Genomic DNA, 19,824 nt, shown 5'->3' on the forward strand with positions numbered 1-19,824 from the left:
AAAATACCTGGTCCTGAGACAGTGCTGACACCTCAACTCTCACCCAATCAGCAGCTGGCGTACTCCAGCGCCAACTCCTCCCTCGCAAAGACACGCAGAGGAAAGGAGTCTGAGTCAACCCCTCAGATGGTGAGGCTGCATGCTAGCAGCAGTGGCGGCGGCGTTCACCAGCTCCTGTGTGTGCCCACGGCCCTGTTTGAGGGGCCGTGAGCTGCCTTGCTGGGAGCTCCTGTGGGGGCTCTAGAGTGGTATTGCCTGTAGTGATGGTGTGACTGGAGGCAGCCGGCAGCCTAACAGTGTGCTGGGGCTTGTCTGTTGCCTACCTGACACACGCTGACTGTGGGCCGAGGAGCGCACAGGGGAGAGTCACATGGGCCGCAGGCTGCCGGGAAGGACTCTGCCTGTCCTGGGGACACTGTGGTGCTGGTCTGAGGGCAAGATGGTAAGTCTCTTCCTTGCCTTAAAACTATATTAGCTGAGTTGTGTTTGAGTCAATTGTGTCATAATTAGTTTTGCTGCCCATCATTGTCACACCTCATAATTATAGATGTCCTTTCTTACTAAAGACACTAGTCACGTTGTCTTTGGAGTTATATAAATATGTCTTAGATGACCCTTGTACTTTATTTGTGTGTGTCAGCACATTGTTAAAAACTGTTTATTAGCTCTCCCTGATGGAAATTCTAGAGATTGGTGTCGAGTCTACACCCATAACATGTTGAAAAAAGGCTTGTGGTGGCATGGATATATGTGGTGCCATCCTAAAATGTTACATCTTCATATATATTCTTTTAGAAGGGTGGGAATGAAGCCCGATAGGATGATTTGTTCAGCTTTGGAAAATAACGATGTCTTTATTCAGTAAACGGATATAATTAATTTCTTTTTCACCTGATGTCACGTTTAGTATGCTTAATATTTTAACGGCATGAAAAGAAGCAGTCCATTTGTCGTAGATGTTGTATCTCAGACACCATTGCCAATAGCAAGAGTTTCTTTTCCTCAGGGAGATGCTTATAGCTATTTAAATGCCCATGTCGGATGTATGTCGGATCCTAGCCTTGTTAATGTACTTGTCACATGCGCCGTGGCCGTAATGCGGAGCATCTAGACCCATTTCAAGAGCGTTGAAATCTATAAATATGACAATTCAGAAAGATGTACAACTGTTAGTCAGCGGTGGGCGAGTTGAGCAACTCCGCCCACTCATGAAACCCAGCGGGATTCCACTAAATATATTCCCCTAAATATTACCAGCATTTTACATCGAGACACTCACCTGTCTGGAGCTCTTTGTTAAATTAGGTAATCTAACATCAAGCATTGTCGTATTGCTTTTAAAATAATATTGTGAAAGCTTAGTACAAAGGCATCAAACATGTTTTTGACTGAACCACACTCATCTTTTTGTTATACTAGGAATGATAACAGCTAGGATTGCCGTATGACCGGCTCCCTCAGAAGCACCAAACTTGTCTCATGATTGACCTACTCTCTTCCAGCTCTACTGGCCCTTCAGAAACACAGTGTCTCCCAAATCAGTGACTTTGCCATAATATTATTGGCTCATCAGAAGCAATAGACTGTCACGTACCACTCCTCTTACAGACCACTGAACTACAATCAACCCCAAACCAATATAACAATCATGATGATTGAGGCATAATGCTAGACATGAAGAGTTTAGTACCTTCTTTAACTGTTGCCACCAGTGGAAGTGATCACCAATAGCAAAGTCAAGCCTTTAGACAAGAAAGTACTGGAAGACATTGTTACTTACTTGTAGTCCTGGTTCTGTGTCTTATGGGCCTGATTTAGAGTCTGGCGGTCTTCCGACTGCCAGACCTGTGGTGGCGCAGCAGTGGCGGTCCACCGTATTACGAGTCCTAAAGTCGCTGCAGCAGAGGATCGTCCGCTGAGCCAGGGTACAGTTGCTTTCCAGGCACAGCCATGGAAATAGTAAAGGCCCGCCGACCGTATCACCAGTTGCACATTTTGACTCGTAATACGGTCAGTGGTGCTTGAGTGGCTTTGGTGCAGCAGAGGCGACGTTGCGCCATCCCCGCTGTGCCAAAGTCGTAATCAGACCCTTAGTTATCATCACTGAAGTCATAAATGTTAGAAAAATTAGCAGATACCTGCGGGGAACCCGGAACACTTCTTCCGCGAATAATTTGAAAATGGGTGCAAATTTACCATGCCCAGAGTATACAAGGCATCCTCTAAATGGCCTATTCCATCTGAATATTCCCATATTTATAGTTGTACAAACAGTGAAAGCCAATTTACAAGTACAATGCAGCATCCTGCTCCTAGCCTGTTGCATTATGAAAGAACATCTAAAGGTCACCTGTGCCATTAAGAGGTCAAGATACTTCCAAACTTAGCATGCACTGCATTTGCCTCTCAGATTCAATTCCTTTTAAAGGATGTTTAGAGATATAATCATAATAATGCATATAAATATTTGGTCATATGTCTGAGAAAAGGTGGGTGCATTCTTTATGACTTTTACAAAGATCACTACGATGTAGAACCAGGGTTACAAATAAAACGTCTTCTAAATTGCAGGATCTTTATTGATAGTCTCTCGAGTCAGAATCAAGGCAATAGTGCTACGCAAACATATGAGTTGACTTCCATGTGGCCTTTTTCCCCCCTTTTTTTGTGGTCCTCATTTGTGCAATAAAAACGGGAAGAAAGAGAGCAGGGGGATGTCACTCTCACCTCCGACCGGTGAGTTTAGTCAGGAGCGAGTTCCCATTCTTCCTATTCCCTAGGGTCCAATCGGGAGAAAAGGACTAGGGGTACCAGTCCTGATCCCTGAAACCCGGCAGTTATTGCAAGTTGCTTAATCATCAGACTTCTGAACCAGTTTTAAGAAATTTAAAACAAAAAATATAAAAAACAAAAACCTCTGTTCCCAGATATCCCAAAAATCAATCTTCGTAATCCCCTCCCTACTCCCATCCAACATTCTTACCCTTCATCTTGAATCCAACCACTCCCTCCTTAAAGGAGAGTTTTGCGATACCCACTTAATACAGATCTCACACCTAGCGAGCAGTATCAGCACAAACAGCAAGTTCCTCTACTTTCTACTCGGAATAGCCCTTAACTCCTCCTTTTTCACAACCCCAAACATAATTAGGCTTATGCTTACCTCCAGGTTCAAGCCCAATACTTTTAGGAGGACTTCACTTACATCTGTCCAGTACACCTGGAGGTGCGGGCAATGACAGAATACATGCAGGTCATCAGATTCTTCTTCCCCACACTTAGGACAACTCTTGACCAACTGCTTATTCATTCTTGTTAACCTTTTCGGTGACCAATATGCCCCGTGTAGCGTGAATAAATGGTTTCTCCTGAGTGAGGCAGCACAAAGAACATACCACAAAGTAGACGTTGATACTTGCCAGAGATTTTGTATATCCGCTGACGGAAGGTCCTTTCTCCAAATCTCAATAGGAAGAGTAAACTACTCTTCTCCCACAAGAACAAATGCCCAATACCAGTCCGATACCTCTTTTTTTCTGTGGAGAGCTTCTTAAAAATGTATCTTCCAGTTCGCTGCTACCTGCTGCTTCCTTCTCCAGCGATTTTACCCAGCTGGCCAACTGATTGTATTTAAATCTAGAGATGCTCCTATTCGTCATTGATGACAATTGTTCCAAGTCTATTAAGGTCTTCCCGTCGAGTAGCTGGCCCCATCTTGTTATTCCTGCTTCCACTAATGAACCTGAAAGACTGTCCTTCAAACATTCAGGGGTTCCTAGGGATGCCCATATTGGGGCATGACTGCTGTAGTACGGAATTCCTACAGCTCTCCTGATTTGACACCAGAGTTTACATGCTGCTAGAAGTATCTTCAATTATACTTTTTTGAAGAATTTCGGATGCCTGAATTTATACAGAAAACAGTCACCTTCTTGCTGGGTCAGAGCTTGTAGGTACGGTGGGTACTTTTGGTGTTCTCTGAGTAGGATTCTTATTGCTTTACACTGAAATGCTCTGCAAGATTGTATGACATAATATCGACCACAAAAATATCGAGGTACAAAAATATCGCAACAAAAATATCGAGGACAATAATATCGGGATCCTATCTCTAAAAAGGTAAGTACAAAAATATCGAAACAAATAAATCAATGTCAAAAAATATCGTTTTTTAGAAAATATCGTTTTTTTAATGTAAATAAAATGTAATATTAACAAAATAATACTTATACATATAATAAACATAGTTAAAAATATATTATAATATTTAAAATTAATAAATGATGTAATAAAAACTAATAATAATAAAAATATAATACATAGTATATACTCAATTAATTTTAACTCTAAAATATTTATTTTAATAACTTATAAATAAATTAAAATATAATAAATTACAAATACATTTATATACATAAATTAATAATATAAATAACAATTATTAATAATGTAAAACTAATTAAAAAAATTAAGTAAATTTTGGATAGCGTACGGGTAAAAATTACTATTCCCACTCCAAAGAGTGCAACAGTAGAGAAAGTGTTGGATAGCGTAGGGGTAAAAATTATTATTCTAACTCCAAAGAGCGCAACAGTAGGGAAAGTGTTGGATAGCGTAGGGGTAAAAATTACTATTCCCACTCCAGACAGTGCAAAAGTAGGGAAAGCGTTGGATAGCGTAGGGGTTAAAATGACTATTCCCACTCCAGTGAGTGCAACAGTAGGGAAAGTGTTGGATAGCGTAGGGGTAAAAATTACTATTCCCACTCCAGTGAGTGCAACAGTAGGGAAAGCGTTGGATAGCGTAGAGGTAAAAATTACTATTCCCACTCCAGTGGGTGCAACAGTAGGGAAAAAGTTGGCTAGCGTAGGGGTAAAATTTACTATTCCCACTCCAGAGAGTGCAACAGTAGGGAAAGTGTTGGATAGCGTAGAGGTAAAAATTACTATTCCCACTCCAGAGATCGCAACAGTAGGGAAAGTGTTGGATAGTGGGAGGGTTAAAATTACTATTTCCACTCCAGAGAGTGCAACAGTAGGGAAAGTGTTGGATAGCGTAGGGGTAAAAATTACTATTCCAACTCCAGAGAACGCAACAGTAGGGAAACCGTTGGATAGCGTAGAGGTAAAAATTACTATTCCCACTCCAGAGAGTGCAACAGTAGGGAAAGTGTTGGATAGCGTAGTTGTAAAAATTACTATTCCCACTCCAGAGAGTGCAACAGTAGGGAAAGTGTTGGATAGCGTAGGGGTAAAAATTACTATTCCAACTCCAGAGAACGCAACAGTAGGGAAAGTGTTGGATAGCGTAGAGGTAAAAATTACTATTCCCACTCCAGAGAGTGCAACAGTAGGGAAAGCGTTGGATAGAGTAGGGGTAAAAATTACTATTCCCACTCCAGATAGTGTAACAGTAGGGAAAGTGTTGGATAGCGTAGGGGTAAAAATTACTATTCCAACTCCAGAGAACGCAACAGTAGGGAAAGTGTTGGATAGCGTAGAGGTAAAAATTACTATTCCCACTCCAGAGAGTGCAACAGTAAGGAAAGTGTTGGATAGCGTAGTTGTAAAAATTACTATTCCCACTCCAGAGAGTGCAACTGTAGGGAAAAAGTTGGATAGCGTAGGGGTAAAAATTACTATTCCCACTCCAGAGAGTGCAAAAGTAGGGAAAGAGTTGGATAGCGTAGGGGTAACAATTACTATTCCCACTCCAGAGAGTGCAACAGTAGGGAAAGAGTTGGATAGCGTAGGGGTAACAATTACTATTCCAACTCCAGAGAGCGCAATAGTAGGGAAAGTGTTGGATAGCGTAGAGGTAAAAATTACTATTCCCACTCCAGAGAGTGCAACAGTAGGGAAAGTGTTGGATAGCGTAGGGGTAAAAGTTACTATTCCCACTCCAGAGAGTGCAACATTAGGGAAAATGTTGGATAGCGTAGGGGTAAAAATAACATACTTATAAATAAATGTTTTATTTTAAATTATAAGAATATTAACTATTAAATAAATATAAACCATTTACAAATACCAATACATAATTATTAAAAACATGTGAACAAAATATATGTAATTTAAAACATTATTAAAAATACCATTTCATAATATTTAATTAACAATTAATAATTAATTAACAATTAGATAATTAACCAAACAATTAATTAAAGAACATTATTACTTAATTACATTTAAATTACTTCCCACCCTATTCCCCTATGAACACACAACCCACTACAAAACATAATTATCAATTAATCAATTAATTAAAAATATTTAGCAATTAATTAAAAATATTTAACAATTAATAAATATTAATTTATAATTCCTAATAATTAATAATTAATGTAACATAATTAAATTACTTCCCACCCTATTCCCCTATAAACCCACAACCCACTACAGAACATATCTATCAATTAATCAATTAATTACCAATTAATTAAAAATAATTACCAATTAATAAATATTAATTTATAATTCCTACTAATTAATAATTAATGTAACATAATTAAATTACTTCCCACCCTATTCCCCTATAAACCCACAACCCGCTACAGAACATATTTATCAATGAATCAATTAATTAAAAATAATTACCAATTAATTAAAAATAATTACCAATTAATAAATATTAATTTATAATTCCTACTAATTAATAAATAATGTAACATAATTAAATTACTTCCCACCCTATTCCCCTATAAACCCACAACCCGCTACAGAACATATTTATCAATTAATTAATTAAAAATAATTACCAATTACTTAAAAATAATTACCAATTAATAAATATTAATTTATAATTCCTACTAATTAATAATTAATTTAACATAATTAAAATACTTCCCACCCTATTCCCCTATAAACCCACAACCCGCTACAGTACTAAAATACAAAATTTAATTACATTACATAAAAATAAATTAAATACATAATAAATACATAATAATATACACAAAAATAATTTAAAAATCGATATTAGTAACATCGAAATTATTAACATCGATATTACTAACATCGATATTTAAAACTTCGATATTACTGATATCGATATTTAAATTTATCAATATTACTTACCTTCTATATTTTGTCCCATCGATATAATTGTATATCGATATTTAAATATCGATATTTTGTCTGCATACCGCTCTGCAATATTGGGACACGTCTGGGCTAGCGGTTCCTTCCTGTTGTTTCTCCCTGCGGAGTTTCCTCCACGCAATTCGGGTTGCATTAGAAGCCCAAATAAAGCTGCTAAAAAATTCCTGCAATTTGTCAAACAAACCTTTTTTAAATTCTAAGGGTATTGAGATGAACAAAAAAGTACATTTTGGGAATATCAACACCTTCAAAATAGTCGATCTTCCCAAAAAGGAGAGTGGGAGCACTGCCCAAGATTTTAATAATTTCTTAGACTCATTTGCTACCCTCTCAAAGTTCACCCGTGCAGAGTCTTCTAAAGTCTTTGTCACCGTAATACCCAAGTACCTTATCAATTCCTTTACCAGGGGATTGTTACTTTGGAAGTTCCACTCCATCACATTGTTTTTTTGCCAATTTATCTGGTAGCCTGAAACTCCACGAACTTGTCTGAAAGGCCTGAGATTTTTGGAAGTGAGAGTGACAGATTTTTTGTGAATATCATCAAATCATCTGCATACAAAGCTACCCTTTTCTTCCAACCCCGAAACTCAAGTGGCAAGATCTGTTTACTAGCAATGATTTTAATGATTTAATGACTAGAGGTTCAATGTAGAGATCGAAATGAAGAGGGGAGGGAGGGCAGCCCTGCCTTTTACCTCTTGAGATGGCTATCCTTTGAGTGAGGTTTCCATTTACCAATATCTTGGTGGATGGACTATTATAGATCACTTTTAAAACCCTACCAGCCCATATATCTCTATAACTGTCTAGAAAGGGCCAGCTCACTCGGTCAAAAGCCTTCGCTGCATCGAAGGTAATTATTGACAAAGGGAGCCCTCCTGAGTTGCTATGTCTATTGCCCCCAGTAACTCTTGTGTTACCTCGTGAATCTGCCTACCATTAATAAATCCTTCCTGGTCCTGGTGTATCAATTAATCCACTACCCCTCCTAATCTCCCAGCCAAAATCTGAGGGAAGATCTTATAATCACTGTTCAACAATTAAATGGGTCTGTAAGATTCACAGCACTTCGGGTCCTTCCCTGCTTTTTGCAAGAGGCAAATAGTTGTTTCCTCCCAAGACTCCGGGATAACAGACCCTTCAAGAAAGGCCAAATTAAATTGGTTTGTTAAAAAAGGGGCAATCTCCTCTATAAGGGACAGGTAGATCTTGTCTGGAAGGGCATCCGGACCTGCCGCCTTCCCCCTCTTTAATCTCTCTATTGCTCCTGCTACCTTTGCCCTTCTGACAAGGATGGCATTTGCAGATCTTCAAGATATCCCCCAACCTGCTCCTGCACAGCTCCAACATCTTCTGTATAGTGGGTTTGGAATGACTTTACAAAAGCTCCCTCTATCTCACTATCCTCACAACTAAGTAAGGTCTTCCCTACTATCCTGATAGCGGGTATCCTATTCTGGTTCTGTACTGTTTTTAATTTACAGGCCAGGAGTTTGCCACATCCCTCCCCAGATTCATGGTGCACAAACTTACCAGCCTCCCACTTTCTCCTGACTATTCCATCCAGCATACAGGACAACTCTTCGTTCTTCTCTCTTATTTCAACCTCCACCATACTAACGTCCTTAGTGCCCTGACCTTGATCTCACATCCTCACCATCTCCTCCAGCTGCTCCAATCTACTTTCTAGGAGCTTATTTTACCCGTAACAGCCTTATTTTTAAATGCAGCAACTTCTTTATGACCTCCTCCCATTCAGACTTCAACAGATGAGTCTCCTGTAGAATAATGATCTCTCTCTCTGCCACTTTCAGATATTCCAGTATCTTCTGCCTCCTTCTCCTGACCCTCAATCCATTTACATTCCATGACATAATGCTAATTGACATTGTGTCTATGGTTGTAGATACAACAGTTATTCGACCTCCGCCCCTTACCAGAAATGTCTCATAATTCACAAAGTCTGACATATTTTTTCTTTTTTTATCTATATGCTCCCATCAAACATGTACAAATTTGTGTGTCAACAAAGGAGTGCATCCTACCCTCCAAGCCCTCACCCCACCCCAGGAGAACCCTCTTTTCCTTCTCTGGGCAAAACATATTCGCCCATCGAGGTCCTGCCCGCTCTGGCCACTATCTTACACTGTTTGTTTTGCTTTTATCTGTTTTATGAATGACTCCACGTCTTTGAGATCCCTAAAATTGTGCATCTGATTTTGTCACATTATCCTTAAGGGCGCAGGGAAACACATTTGTGCCTTGCCCCCAGTGATTTTAACTCTTGGATATGAATGACTAGTTCCCATTGGTGATCTTGGATGGCCAAGGAGATATCGGAAAAAATTCCTGAAGGACCAATCCCCCCTTTTTGTGTATAGCAGCCTTAAGCGCCTCATTTAAGATCTTTTCTTTCAGGGAGTAGGATTGGAAATGAATTAGAATATTTCATAGATTTTTTCTTATGCCGGTTTTCCTGAAAGGGTCCCTATGAACCCTCTGAATGTCGTGTTCCAAAGATAATGTTTCCAGGCCAGGTATGAACTTAGTAAGTAGTTTCCCTATGAAGCTCTTGACATCTTCGCCTTCTTTCCCCTCCGGGATATTTAATAACCTCAGGTTGTTCCTCCGAGCATTGTTTTCTATAGATTCCATCTTGTCCCTAAGGTCATACTCTCTCGCCTCTCTCCGGTTCTCCTCAACTTCACTACCCAAATCTGCCAACGAGGCCGCCACAACTGCCACTCGGTTCATCAAATAATTAATTTTTTCCTCTAGGGCCTCGCATGAGAGAGCTTGTAATTTGCTACCTCTTGCACTTACAGTAATGGCACATAAAACCATCTTTCAAGATAGATGCTGCTGCAATTAAACACTGTGTTTAGGCTTGAATGGAGGGCCCATTAATCTAGGAATTACAAGATTTAAATCCCATGGAGGTGAAAGTTTCTTCTGAAATGGGAAACTTTCTTCAAACAAGTGTGTACAGGAATTCTGAAAAAGGAAACGTGTGCTGCAGTCTTTCTGTATGCCATTATTGCGGCAAGATGTACTTTTATAGATGTGAACTGCAAACTGGATTTGGTGATATGCAGAAGATATGGCAACATTATTTCTTCTTGGCAGGAAGCAATCAGGCCCGCAATGTTGGCACCACCTACCTGAAGAATTCATTCAATTTAAAGAATACAATCTCCTTGTTGATGGTCTTTTGCTTCCCTTGAAACATCTATACATTCTTGAGGCAACTTTAAGGGTTCATATTGTCTGAACTTCAGAGCCACACTACTAAATTCAATGAGGTCAAATTCAGATGACATAGTTGAACTTGTTGCCTTGTCAACAGGTTTGGCAGCATGGCATGCTTTTATGTGGCCACAGGGACATTTGTAGATGGTCTGTGGATCATCATTGTATGAGCCACTCAGGAGCATTTAGAATTTGGGTTGCTTTGCATCGCCATAATTTTGGAATTAGTGGTAATGGGAGGAAAAGCATAAAGTTCCAGACTTGTTTATCAAAGAGCATTGCTCAAAGATACTGGTTCCCTTAAAGACAAAACATTTTGCATTTAGAACTTTGGAGAACAGGTCTATCTCTGGGAGCTCATCAGGCAGAAAAGACATCTTGCAAAACTCTGCCACTGATGACCCATGTGTGATTTTCTTTGAAATATTTCTGTAAAGATCTGTCCATTGTCCTGGAAGGTTCACTGCATTTATCAAACGACTCCTGTCTTGTAACCATGATGAGATATTCTGGGTCTCCAGCAACAGAGGTCGCAATATAGTGCCACAATATTTGTTTAGATAGAATATGTGTGGTATTGTCTGTCTGCACCAAAACCTGATCTACTGTCAGAGATGCCAGGAATTACTTAATAGCTAGGTGTACTGCTCCCAGCTACACGAAACTGATGTGGCATGGTGTTTTATTTGGAGCCTATAGGCCCTGAACACACAGTTGCCCTAAATGAACACCCCCTCCCAGCATAGAGGCATCTGTCACAATTGTCTGGGAGGGTAGGTTTTAATGAAAAAGTTACTTACCTTCTGTAACGCTTTATCTGGTAGAGTCTCTATCTAACAGCAGATTCCTTACCTTAGAATCATCCCCAGGCATCAGACAGGACCCAGAATTTATTCAGGAGCAGTACCCCTACGCACCAGTTGGTGGCGTCATTCAGCTACACATGGAGTCATCTGTGCCAGAAGTGCTGTGCGAGGTGACAAAATGGGTACAACTCCAGCACACTGACGTCAGCTTCTTTTCAAAACGTTCCACGCCAGAAGACTGGAGCCACGAAGAATACTGTCCACTGATGTGGAAAACTAGGGCTGTGAAAGAGGAAAACCCATGTCATTAGAAATCTGATCGGAGAGTGGAGAGGCTGGGCGGGTTGATAATGAATCTGCGGCTAGATAGAGTCTCTACCAGATAAGGCATTACCAAAGATAAGTAACTCTTCCATCTGATAGATACTTCTAGCTTCAGATTCCTTATCTCAGAATACAAACCCAAGCAAAACCTCCTTGGAGGTGGGTCTGCAAAACCATTTCACACTATGAAGTCCTGCAGTAGCGAACAAGCAAAGAGCCCGCCCGACGGACTTGACTGTCCAGGCAGTATGCTTGGTGAACGTGTGCAGAGGCCCATGTTGCTGCATAGCAGATGTCCATGACGGGTACGCAGTGGTTGCAGCCTTAGCTCTGGTGGAATGAGCAAGCGAACCGTCAGGGCGTTGCTTCAAGGCCAGTGCGTTGCAGATTTAACCTCTTCGATGCTCATGACGGCTCCTGGCCATCATGAGTCACGGTGGGCGTGTGCTGATGACGGCCGGGAGCCGCCATGACCACACCCGTGATCGGAATGTTCAGCACTGCGGCGGAATTCGCGCCGCAGTGATGAGGTTAAATATAGAGCACGATCCATATGGGAGATGGCCTGTTTCTGCACAGATGTCCCCTTCTTCACTCCAACATATCCCACGAAGATGTGGTCATCTACCCTTAACTCTTTTGTGTGGTCCAGGTAGAACAACAACACTCTTTTTTGGCCCAGTCGGAGTCACTCCTCTTCCTTAGATGTATATGGCAGAGCATAAAAGGAAGGTAGGGTAATGGAATGGCCTATATGAAAGGGAATGAAAATGTTTGACAGGAAGGAAGCTCTACTGTAAAGAATCAGCTTCTCTGGGAAGTTGTTTAGGTACAGAGGTTTAGATGACAAAGCCTGCAGCTTACTGACCATCCAGGCAAATGTTATTGCCGCTAGCAAGGCAGTCTTAGCTGTAAGGAGCCTGAGAGGACAGTTATGCAGTGGCTCAAAAGTGAGCACACATCAGAAAGGTGAGTACTAGATTGAGGGCCCACTGAGGCATGATGAAGGTGGAAACATATGTTGAAGACCTATCATAAACCTATTTACAACAGGGGATTTGAAAAGAGATGGCTGATCTGGCAAGAGCGGAAAGGCTGAGATAGCAGAAAGATAACCATTTAAGGTGCCCAAAGCAGAACCCTGCTGGGTAAGAGAATTAATAAATAGAAGGACCTGAGAAAGGGGAGCAGGAAGGGGCTCAACTTGCCTGGGAGCCATCTTGATAATCTATAAATCCCTTTCGAGAAAAACACCCTGTACTCCTTGGGGCCTCTCTGGGAGCGGTGGTAAGGACACATGGGACCTTTGGTGGGACGCGAAAATTGCCATGAGAGAGAGTTGGTCATTTTCATGCACCTTCTTATAGCACTAAAATACCTACACATGGCTTACACTACCCCCAGCACTTTGCAGTAATGGAAATGAGCACAATGCCTCTTGTCCCAAATATGCAGATGGAGATTGTGGTTTCTTCCAATTGGTCTAAGAATACCTCATCATTGCACGGTACTGTGCAAAATATTTTTCTACACTGTCTAAAATAATTTGACACGGATTGACTGCTTCCCACGAATTCCCTATTAGGGATCCTGGATGGTGTCGACAGTTTCAGGGGGGAACGCACATTGGTAGTGACTGGGGTAACAATGGAGGCCTTGTCTGCTTTCTAATTGGCCATCACCACTTGTAATTTGCCATGGAGTTAGATCTCCTCACAATCCTTTATTGTCCTTCTGAAAACATTTAGCCAAAACTCAAATTCAGTGGTAGAATGACAGGTTGGGAGGCAGACTACACAGACCTGATGGGGGTCTGACACAGTTTTTTTCTGCCACATGAATGGCACTTGACATAGTGTAGATATTGTGACAAAAGAACGTCACTGGGAAAGCCTAACATGCTTTTAAATCCTTCACAATGATGGTATGTTTTCAATGAAGTTGTAAAAACATGTGTTCTTTGAGAAAAAGCTGTTTAAATTGGGCAACAACAACAACCACAGTTTTCCTAGGTCCCACTTTCACAAACAGGAAAAAGAACTGACTCTGGGTCATTAGGATGACGGGCGGACTTTGTCCGCCCGCCATCCTGATGGTATTCGGGACCGCCCGCCCGCTCTCTGCACCGCCCGCCACAATGTTAAAAATGCATTTCAGCATTTGCATTTACAAAGCGGCAGGCATTGCGCGGTGCTTGCCGCTTTGTAAATGCAAATGAAGGAGGGTACCACAGGTACCCCCCGTGTGCACCCCCCACCTCTCCTTCACTCTGGGGGCCCACAGGGGGCCCCCAGAGTGAAGACCGCATGCCTTTCTGCCGCCACGGAAAGGCACCTAAATACAACCATCATAATATGGCTGGCGGTGTCTGATAGACACCGCCACCATATTATTCCTTTTCCGCCCCGGCCGCAAGGGGACCGGGGCGGAAAAGCGCCGGACGGTCTTTCCATCCGCCGAGGTCCCCCCCGCCATACTAATATGGCGGTGGGGAAAACGAGTGTGGATGTCGGGTGGATTGCCCCCGCCAGGCTGGCGGTGGCTACCGCCAGCCTGGCGGGGGCAATGCGCCCGACATCCTAATGGGCCCCAGAGTGACAACTACCAGTCCTGTGCATTTGATTGGAACCATGTAGACCTTTCTTTTCCCTTACTAACAATGATGTATTTGACAAAGTGGTCGACAAGACTGTCAAAGATGAAGTAGTCGAAAAGGTTGTGAACAAGGTTTTTGTGGATCAATGACTGAATGAGGGACATTTGTCGACAATGGTGTGGGCGATGAGCAAGGCTGAGATGATGAGCAAGCAGCACTGGTAGAGGGCTAGCAAGTCTCTTTTGTCTTGTACTTTAATGTCTTTTTGAGAATTCTCTCTCAAAAAAGGGTACTTTTTAACTCTGTGGGACTCAGGGAGACAGAGTATATCTGGGGTGTTTGTCACTTTCAGCATTCTTCTTTCCACATGTGACACTTCACAACTACTGAAGGAATTTAACAAAAAAGATTGAAAAAGAAGAAGAAAAAAAAAATCAGCCCAGAAAAGGCTCTGAAATCATTCCTGTTTGTAAAGATGTCACACGAAGCTAAAAAGTTGGTAAACATCTTTTCAGAAAAGCAAACAATTATTAATAGACATATTTTGAAGTGCTTCAGAATGCTGTACAGGGTGGGGCTATTTTATGGTCATTCATTCCTTATCCATTTGTAGAAGCTTGTTCAAAGTTGAGATTAAAACTTTACAGAAATCCTTAATATGCAGACCAGACAAACCCACGTCTTTCAAGAGACTTTCAATGCAGGCTATGGAGGGAAGCATAAAGACATTTTATTGAAGTACTGTTTGCCACGAGCTACCCCAATGGTGCCCATAACCCTTCACAGTAAGGACCGTCTTCTAGGTGCAGTAGATCTGTTATCCTTTTTCCATCATTAGCTCAGCATTTTAGAGGCCAGTCGTTGCCCATCAGGTCCGCAGGCTCCGCCAGTGGAAGAGTGGAACTCCTGTATTCGTGAAATGTAATACAGGTGAATCATCGCCCCCGCCACGACCAGCACGTGGAAGATCTGGTGGGAATGGAACTTGAAAGGGAAACAATAAGAGGCCAAGAGTCAGTGAGGGAGAGAGAGAGAGAGAGCATCAAACAGCACAAGGGAATACATCTCAACCAGACATGACACCGCAAGTTTGGATTCAATAGTTTAAGGGCAGTATTGTTAAAAATGGGGGCTCCAGGTCAGGAAAGGTGTATTGGTACTAAAATACTGAGAGATGCAGCTTGCAGCATTGAGGCGAACTGGAAGAGCTGTGTGGAACCTTTACCTAAAGTTTGAAAACTATGGATTATAATTAAGGCTCCCAGTTTTCTGTTTTTATTGATTTTTACAGATAAATACAGACAAAAACAACACATTTTCTGTCTGTATTTGTTTTTAAAGTGGATAAATACAAAAAAGTGTGCTCCTTGTGAGACTCTCCATTCTGTCCTTCATAAATTCTAGGTCAACAACTGAGCAGATAGAACGCATAGGGAGTTAAAAAAAATCAGGATGAGATTCCCTTAAATACAGGCATTAGTTAACAAATATGTTGTATATAATACAATATTTACATGTGGTGGAGTACAGGCAGCTGGTCCTAAGCCCCACAATGATGGTGGTCGGAGGAAAGTATGACCGCCATTGTAATCACCCCCAAAGATCATACGTCTTTGAAACGTATACAGTGCGATCAATTGGGTGCCATGATAATATGTTGCGCTATAATCCATACTGTTCTGGTAGAATCAATTCATCTGATATATAAAAGTGCAAGTGCAGAGAACATAAACAATGCTATTAGTTGAGTGATTTAGTAGCATTTGACATTATATTCAGTTCCAGTACAAATAATCAGCACATTCGTCAATATATATATATATATATAAGTGCAAATGCAAAGGAATTTTTTTAAAACGTATGCAGTTCAGTTAGAAATTCACTTCCTATAGAACGGTTCACTGACAGAATATCGACATAAAAAATAGCAAGGTAAATATCGAGGGAGAAATATAGGATACAGAAATATCCACTTGCGACACTTAAAAAGGTAAGTACAAGAATATGGGGAAAAATATTGTTAAAAATAACATGGTTGTATTAAATATTGATTTTTAGATAAATATAATTTAAAATATTAAAATAAACGTATATTAAATACTAACATTAATTTATTAAAAAATGTAAAGTATATTTAAACAAATATAACAAAAAATGTACTTTTAAAAATGTGAACACACATATACAAACATTCATATATATATAAAACAAATACATAAACTAATATTTTAAATTATATTATAATTGAAAAAATACTAAACAATATATTATAAAAAATATATGTATACATATTTAAATGTACCAAAACCATAAGATATTACAAAAAGGAAACCAAATTAAATTTAAATAAAAATTAAACAACATACATTTCTTACAATGTTATCAGAAATAATTACAAAAATAAAAAAGATTGCAAATTATAAATATTATTATAATAAATCAACAGAATTATAAAAATGATACTATAAAAAATTATAAACAAATAAAATAAATACATAGGGGCCGATTCACAGGACTAACTTAAGACAAAATCCTAAACGTACTACTTTTAGTATTCACAGAAGTTAGGATTTTGTCTTAAGTATGTCTTAAGTCTGTCTTAAGACAAACTTAAGACAAAATCCTAACTTCTGTGAATACCAAAAGTAGTAAGTTTAGGATTTTGTCTTAAGTTAGTTCTGTGAATCGGGCCCGTATACATTTCCCACTACAGTAAAAAAGAAACAATTTTATACTATATAAATATAAAAATAAGTAGTCCCACCTAACACAACCCACAGAAACAAAACTTTTACATAACACAAAATAATATTTACTACTCTAACTACAATAAAAATAAGTTACATAAAATATAACAGCGCAAAATACTACAATTTACTATTCCCACTACAATTAACACAACAATAAAATTAATAATTAAAAAAATAAAAACCCCACTACACTCAACGCAACAATAGGGAAGGTCTTGAATTTCAGAGGGGTAAGATTTACTATTCCCACTCCAGCCAGTGCAAAAGTAGGGAAAGTGCTGGATTGTGGAGGGGTAAAATGTACTATTCCCACTCCAATCAATAAAAAAGTAGGGAAAGTGTTGGATTGCGAAGGGGTAAAATTTACTATTCCCACTCCAATCAGTGCAAAAGTAGGGAAAGTGTTGCATTGCGGAGGGGTAAAATTTACTATTTCCACTCCAGTGAGTGCAAAAGTAGGGAAAGTGTTGGGTTGCAGAGGGGTAACATTTACTATTCACACTCCAGTCAGTTCAACAGTATGGAAAGTGTTGGATTTTAAAATTAAAATAAATATATTATTCCCACTACAGTCAGTACTACATTACAAACAAACAAAATGTCTACAAAAATTAATTTTAAAAACAAAATAATATTAAAATTAAATATTTAAAACGTAATATATAAAATGTAAACAAAGAATGAAAATTAAAACATTTGTAAAAATTAAAAACATAATAATATTACAAACATTATTAAAAAAGTAATTGGAATATTATTTCACATATAAAAAAATTATTTAAAAAAGTCTGTATTAATAAAGTCATAAAATACATTTAGGTATAATTTTCTCCCACCATCTACAGAACTTACAACGAAATTTGGGGGGTGGAGCTTGTCTGGCTCCAAGATGCTCACAAGTTAGCAGAGCTCCGTAAGCCCGGAAACAATCCTACATAATCCTGCTTCCCCATTCCCCATTGGGAATAACTCACCCTGAGATAGCTAAACAGACTTTGCTGTCACCCCTGCAGTGCCCGACGAGCTGTTTACTGTCCGCCTTGCCTAAGGGAGGCCGGTGATTGAGGCGATGGTGGGGCAAGCGTGGAGCCCTGCCCGTCGAGGGAGGGCCGACTGTGGGCATCCCGAGCGGCAATGTGGCTAGTCTGATCAGCGCACGGCTTGCCGGGGCTCTAGAGAGCATCAGGAAAGAGGTTGGCTCTGTGTCGCCGGAGCGGGCACCGAAGATTGCTAGCCCCGACTGGAGAGAGTGGGCCAAGTGCACTGGATAGGGTGTGGCCTCCTGTGTCTGCTGGCGCTTCCGGGGCCTCTCCTATGCCCACTCGGGGACCGGAGCTGCTGTACCCTTGAGGAGATGCATGGCCTCGGAGTGGCGGAATGGGCCAGGCGGGTGTTGAGGCCGGAGAGCTCCCGCGTTATATATATTGGACACAACATTTAGACCATGACCCAGGAAGCTGGTGGGTGGCAACAGATGTGCCCCTTAAAGACATGTGGGCCTGAGTAAGAAGCCCCAGACCAGTTCTCTACCCCTCCCCCAGTGGTGTGTGGTACCTCTCCATATCGAAACAGCAAGCAACAGAAATAAGCTTGAGGAATACATTTGTACTAGACCGAGCTGCCCTACATCCAAACTCGCAGCCCAACAGCCTGGCGCCGTAAATATGCAGAAGCACGAAGGAGCGATAATTGGCAGAACCAAAAAAATCACAGTCTAAACTGCAATTTGAACCAAGGAAAATACCAAGACACTGAAAAAAAAGTCTGAATCTGGATCAGAATCCAACAACTCGCCAGTTGACACGGACTTGAAGCAAATCCTAGCAGCAATGCAACACAGCCTGAATAAAATTGACGGGAAAATCGATGCACTCTCATACCGCCTGGACAGGATGTCTGAGGGACTTGACAAACATACAGAGCGACTGGACGCTGTCAAACAAAGAGTGTCTGAGGCCAAGGATTCTCTCAGAGTGGGCTCACAGGCACAGACAAAAATGGAGAAACTTCTACGGAGTGTCCAAGCTAAGGCAGAGGACCTGGAGGCACACTTCAGGTGAAATAATATCCGCATTGTTGGGGTACCTGAGTCCACAAGCATCACAAACATGGAGAACTACGTGGAGAAGCTCCGGGCCACTCTATTGCTTAGAGAAAACCTTTCAAACATGTTTGTGGTGGAGCACGCAATAGATCGCTCGCTCCAAGACCAGCCCCGTGAGCTCTTCCATGTCCCATCATTGAGACGCTCCTTAATCATAGGGACCATGACATGGCCCTTCGTAGAGCCAGAGAGCTACAAGAATTACGACATGAGGGTATGAATATATCCATTTATCCCGACTTTACTCAGCCAGTGCTTGAGGCCCGGTGTCTGTGTGCCCCGGCAAAGAGAAGACTAGCAAATTGCACTTAGACTATAATATGCTGTACCCTGCAAAGCTCCGAGTAATAGCAGAGGGGACATCACATGTCTTCTCAGACCCTAAACAGGTATTGCACTTTAAAAGCTTCATGGTGTGGCACATAAGAAGAGCACCCCTAATTGACAACACGATAAGGAGGGGGAAGCGTCAGAACAGGAAGATTACCACGGTGACTGGCACTATTTGTGGGCACAGGTAATAACAGAACTCAATAGGAATTGGTGCAGGAATTTGACTCACACATGCCATATAAGGCTGGCTCGACGGTGGGCACATGTAGAGCTCTTGAGCAAGGACAGGATTATGGTTCGCATTGAATGAGTGGTACAAAAGGGGGTGGTGATGGACGGAGCATCTGAACCAATCAAACACTCACACCCAGTCAACAGATCTGGGTTTAATCCATCACCGTTCTTTAGCCCACTCTGCCACCCCAGTTCAGACATGGCCATATGCAAATCAGTCTGACCCTGTGCCTCATGGGAACAGTCCAGCCCGAACTGCCAAGCCATGCCTTCCCTGGACCGGAAACAAGCTTCCGAGGACCGGTTTCTGGCATTTCAGCCGTCT

At 41.0% G+C, this 19,824-nt stretch overlaps 2 protein-coding genes across 2 annotated transcripts in view; both read right to left on the reverse strand.

Annotated features, from left to right (window-relative positions):
• Positions 1-19,824, reverse strand: part of LOC144785825 (rho guanine nucleotide exchange factor 3-like) — a 326,449-nt gene that overhangs the window by 290,986 nt on the left and 15,639 nt on the right. The window lies entirely within an intron of this gene.
• Positions 14,793-19,824, reverse strand: part of LOC144785826 (adiponectin receptor protein 2-like) — a 368,390-nt gene continuing 363,358 nt past the window's right edge. Inside the window, exon 7 of the mRNA XM_078664672.1 lies at positions 14,793-15,062. Coding sequence (XP_078520798.1) covers positions 14,913-15,062 — 150 coding nt within the window. The 3' untranslated portion in view covers positions 14,793-14,912. The remainder of the gene's footprint in view (positions 15,063-19,824) is intronic.

The sequence above is a fragment of the Lissotriton helveticus genome, chromosome 10 (genome assembly GCF_964261635.1).
Source record: "Lissotriton helveticus chromosome 10, aLisHel1.1, whole genome shotgun sequence".
NCBI lineage: Eukaryota > Metazoa > Chordata > Amphibia > Caudata > Salamandridae > Lissotriton > Lissotriton helveticus.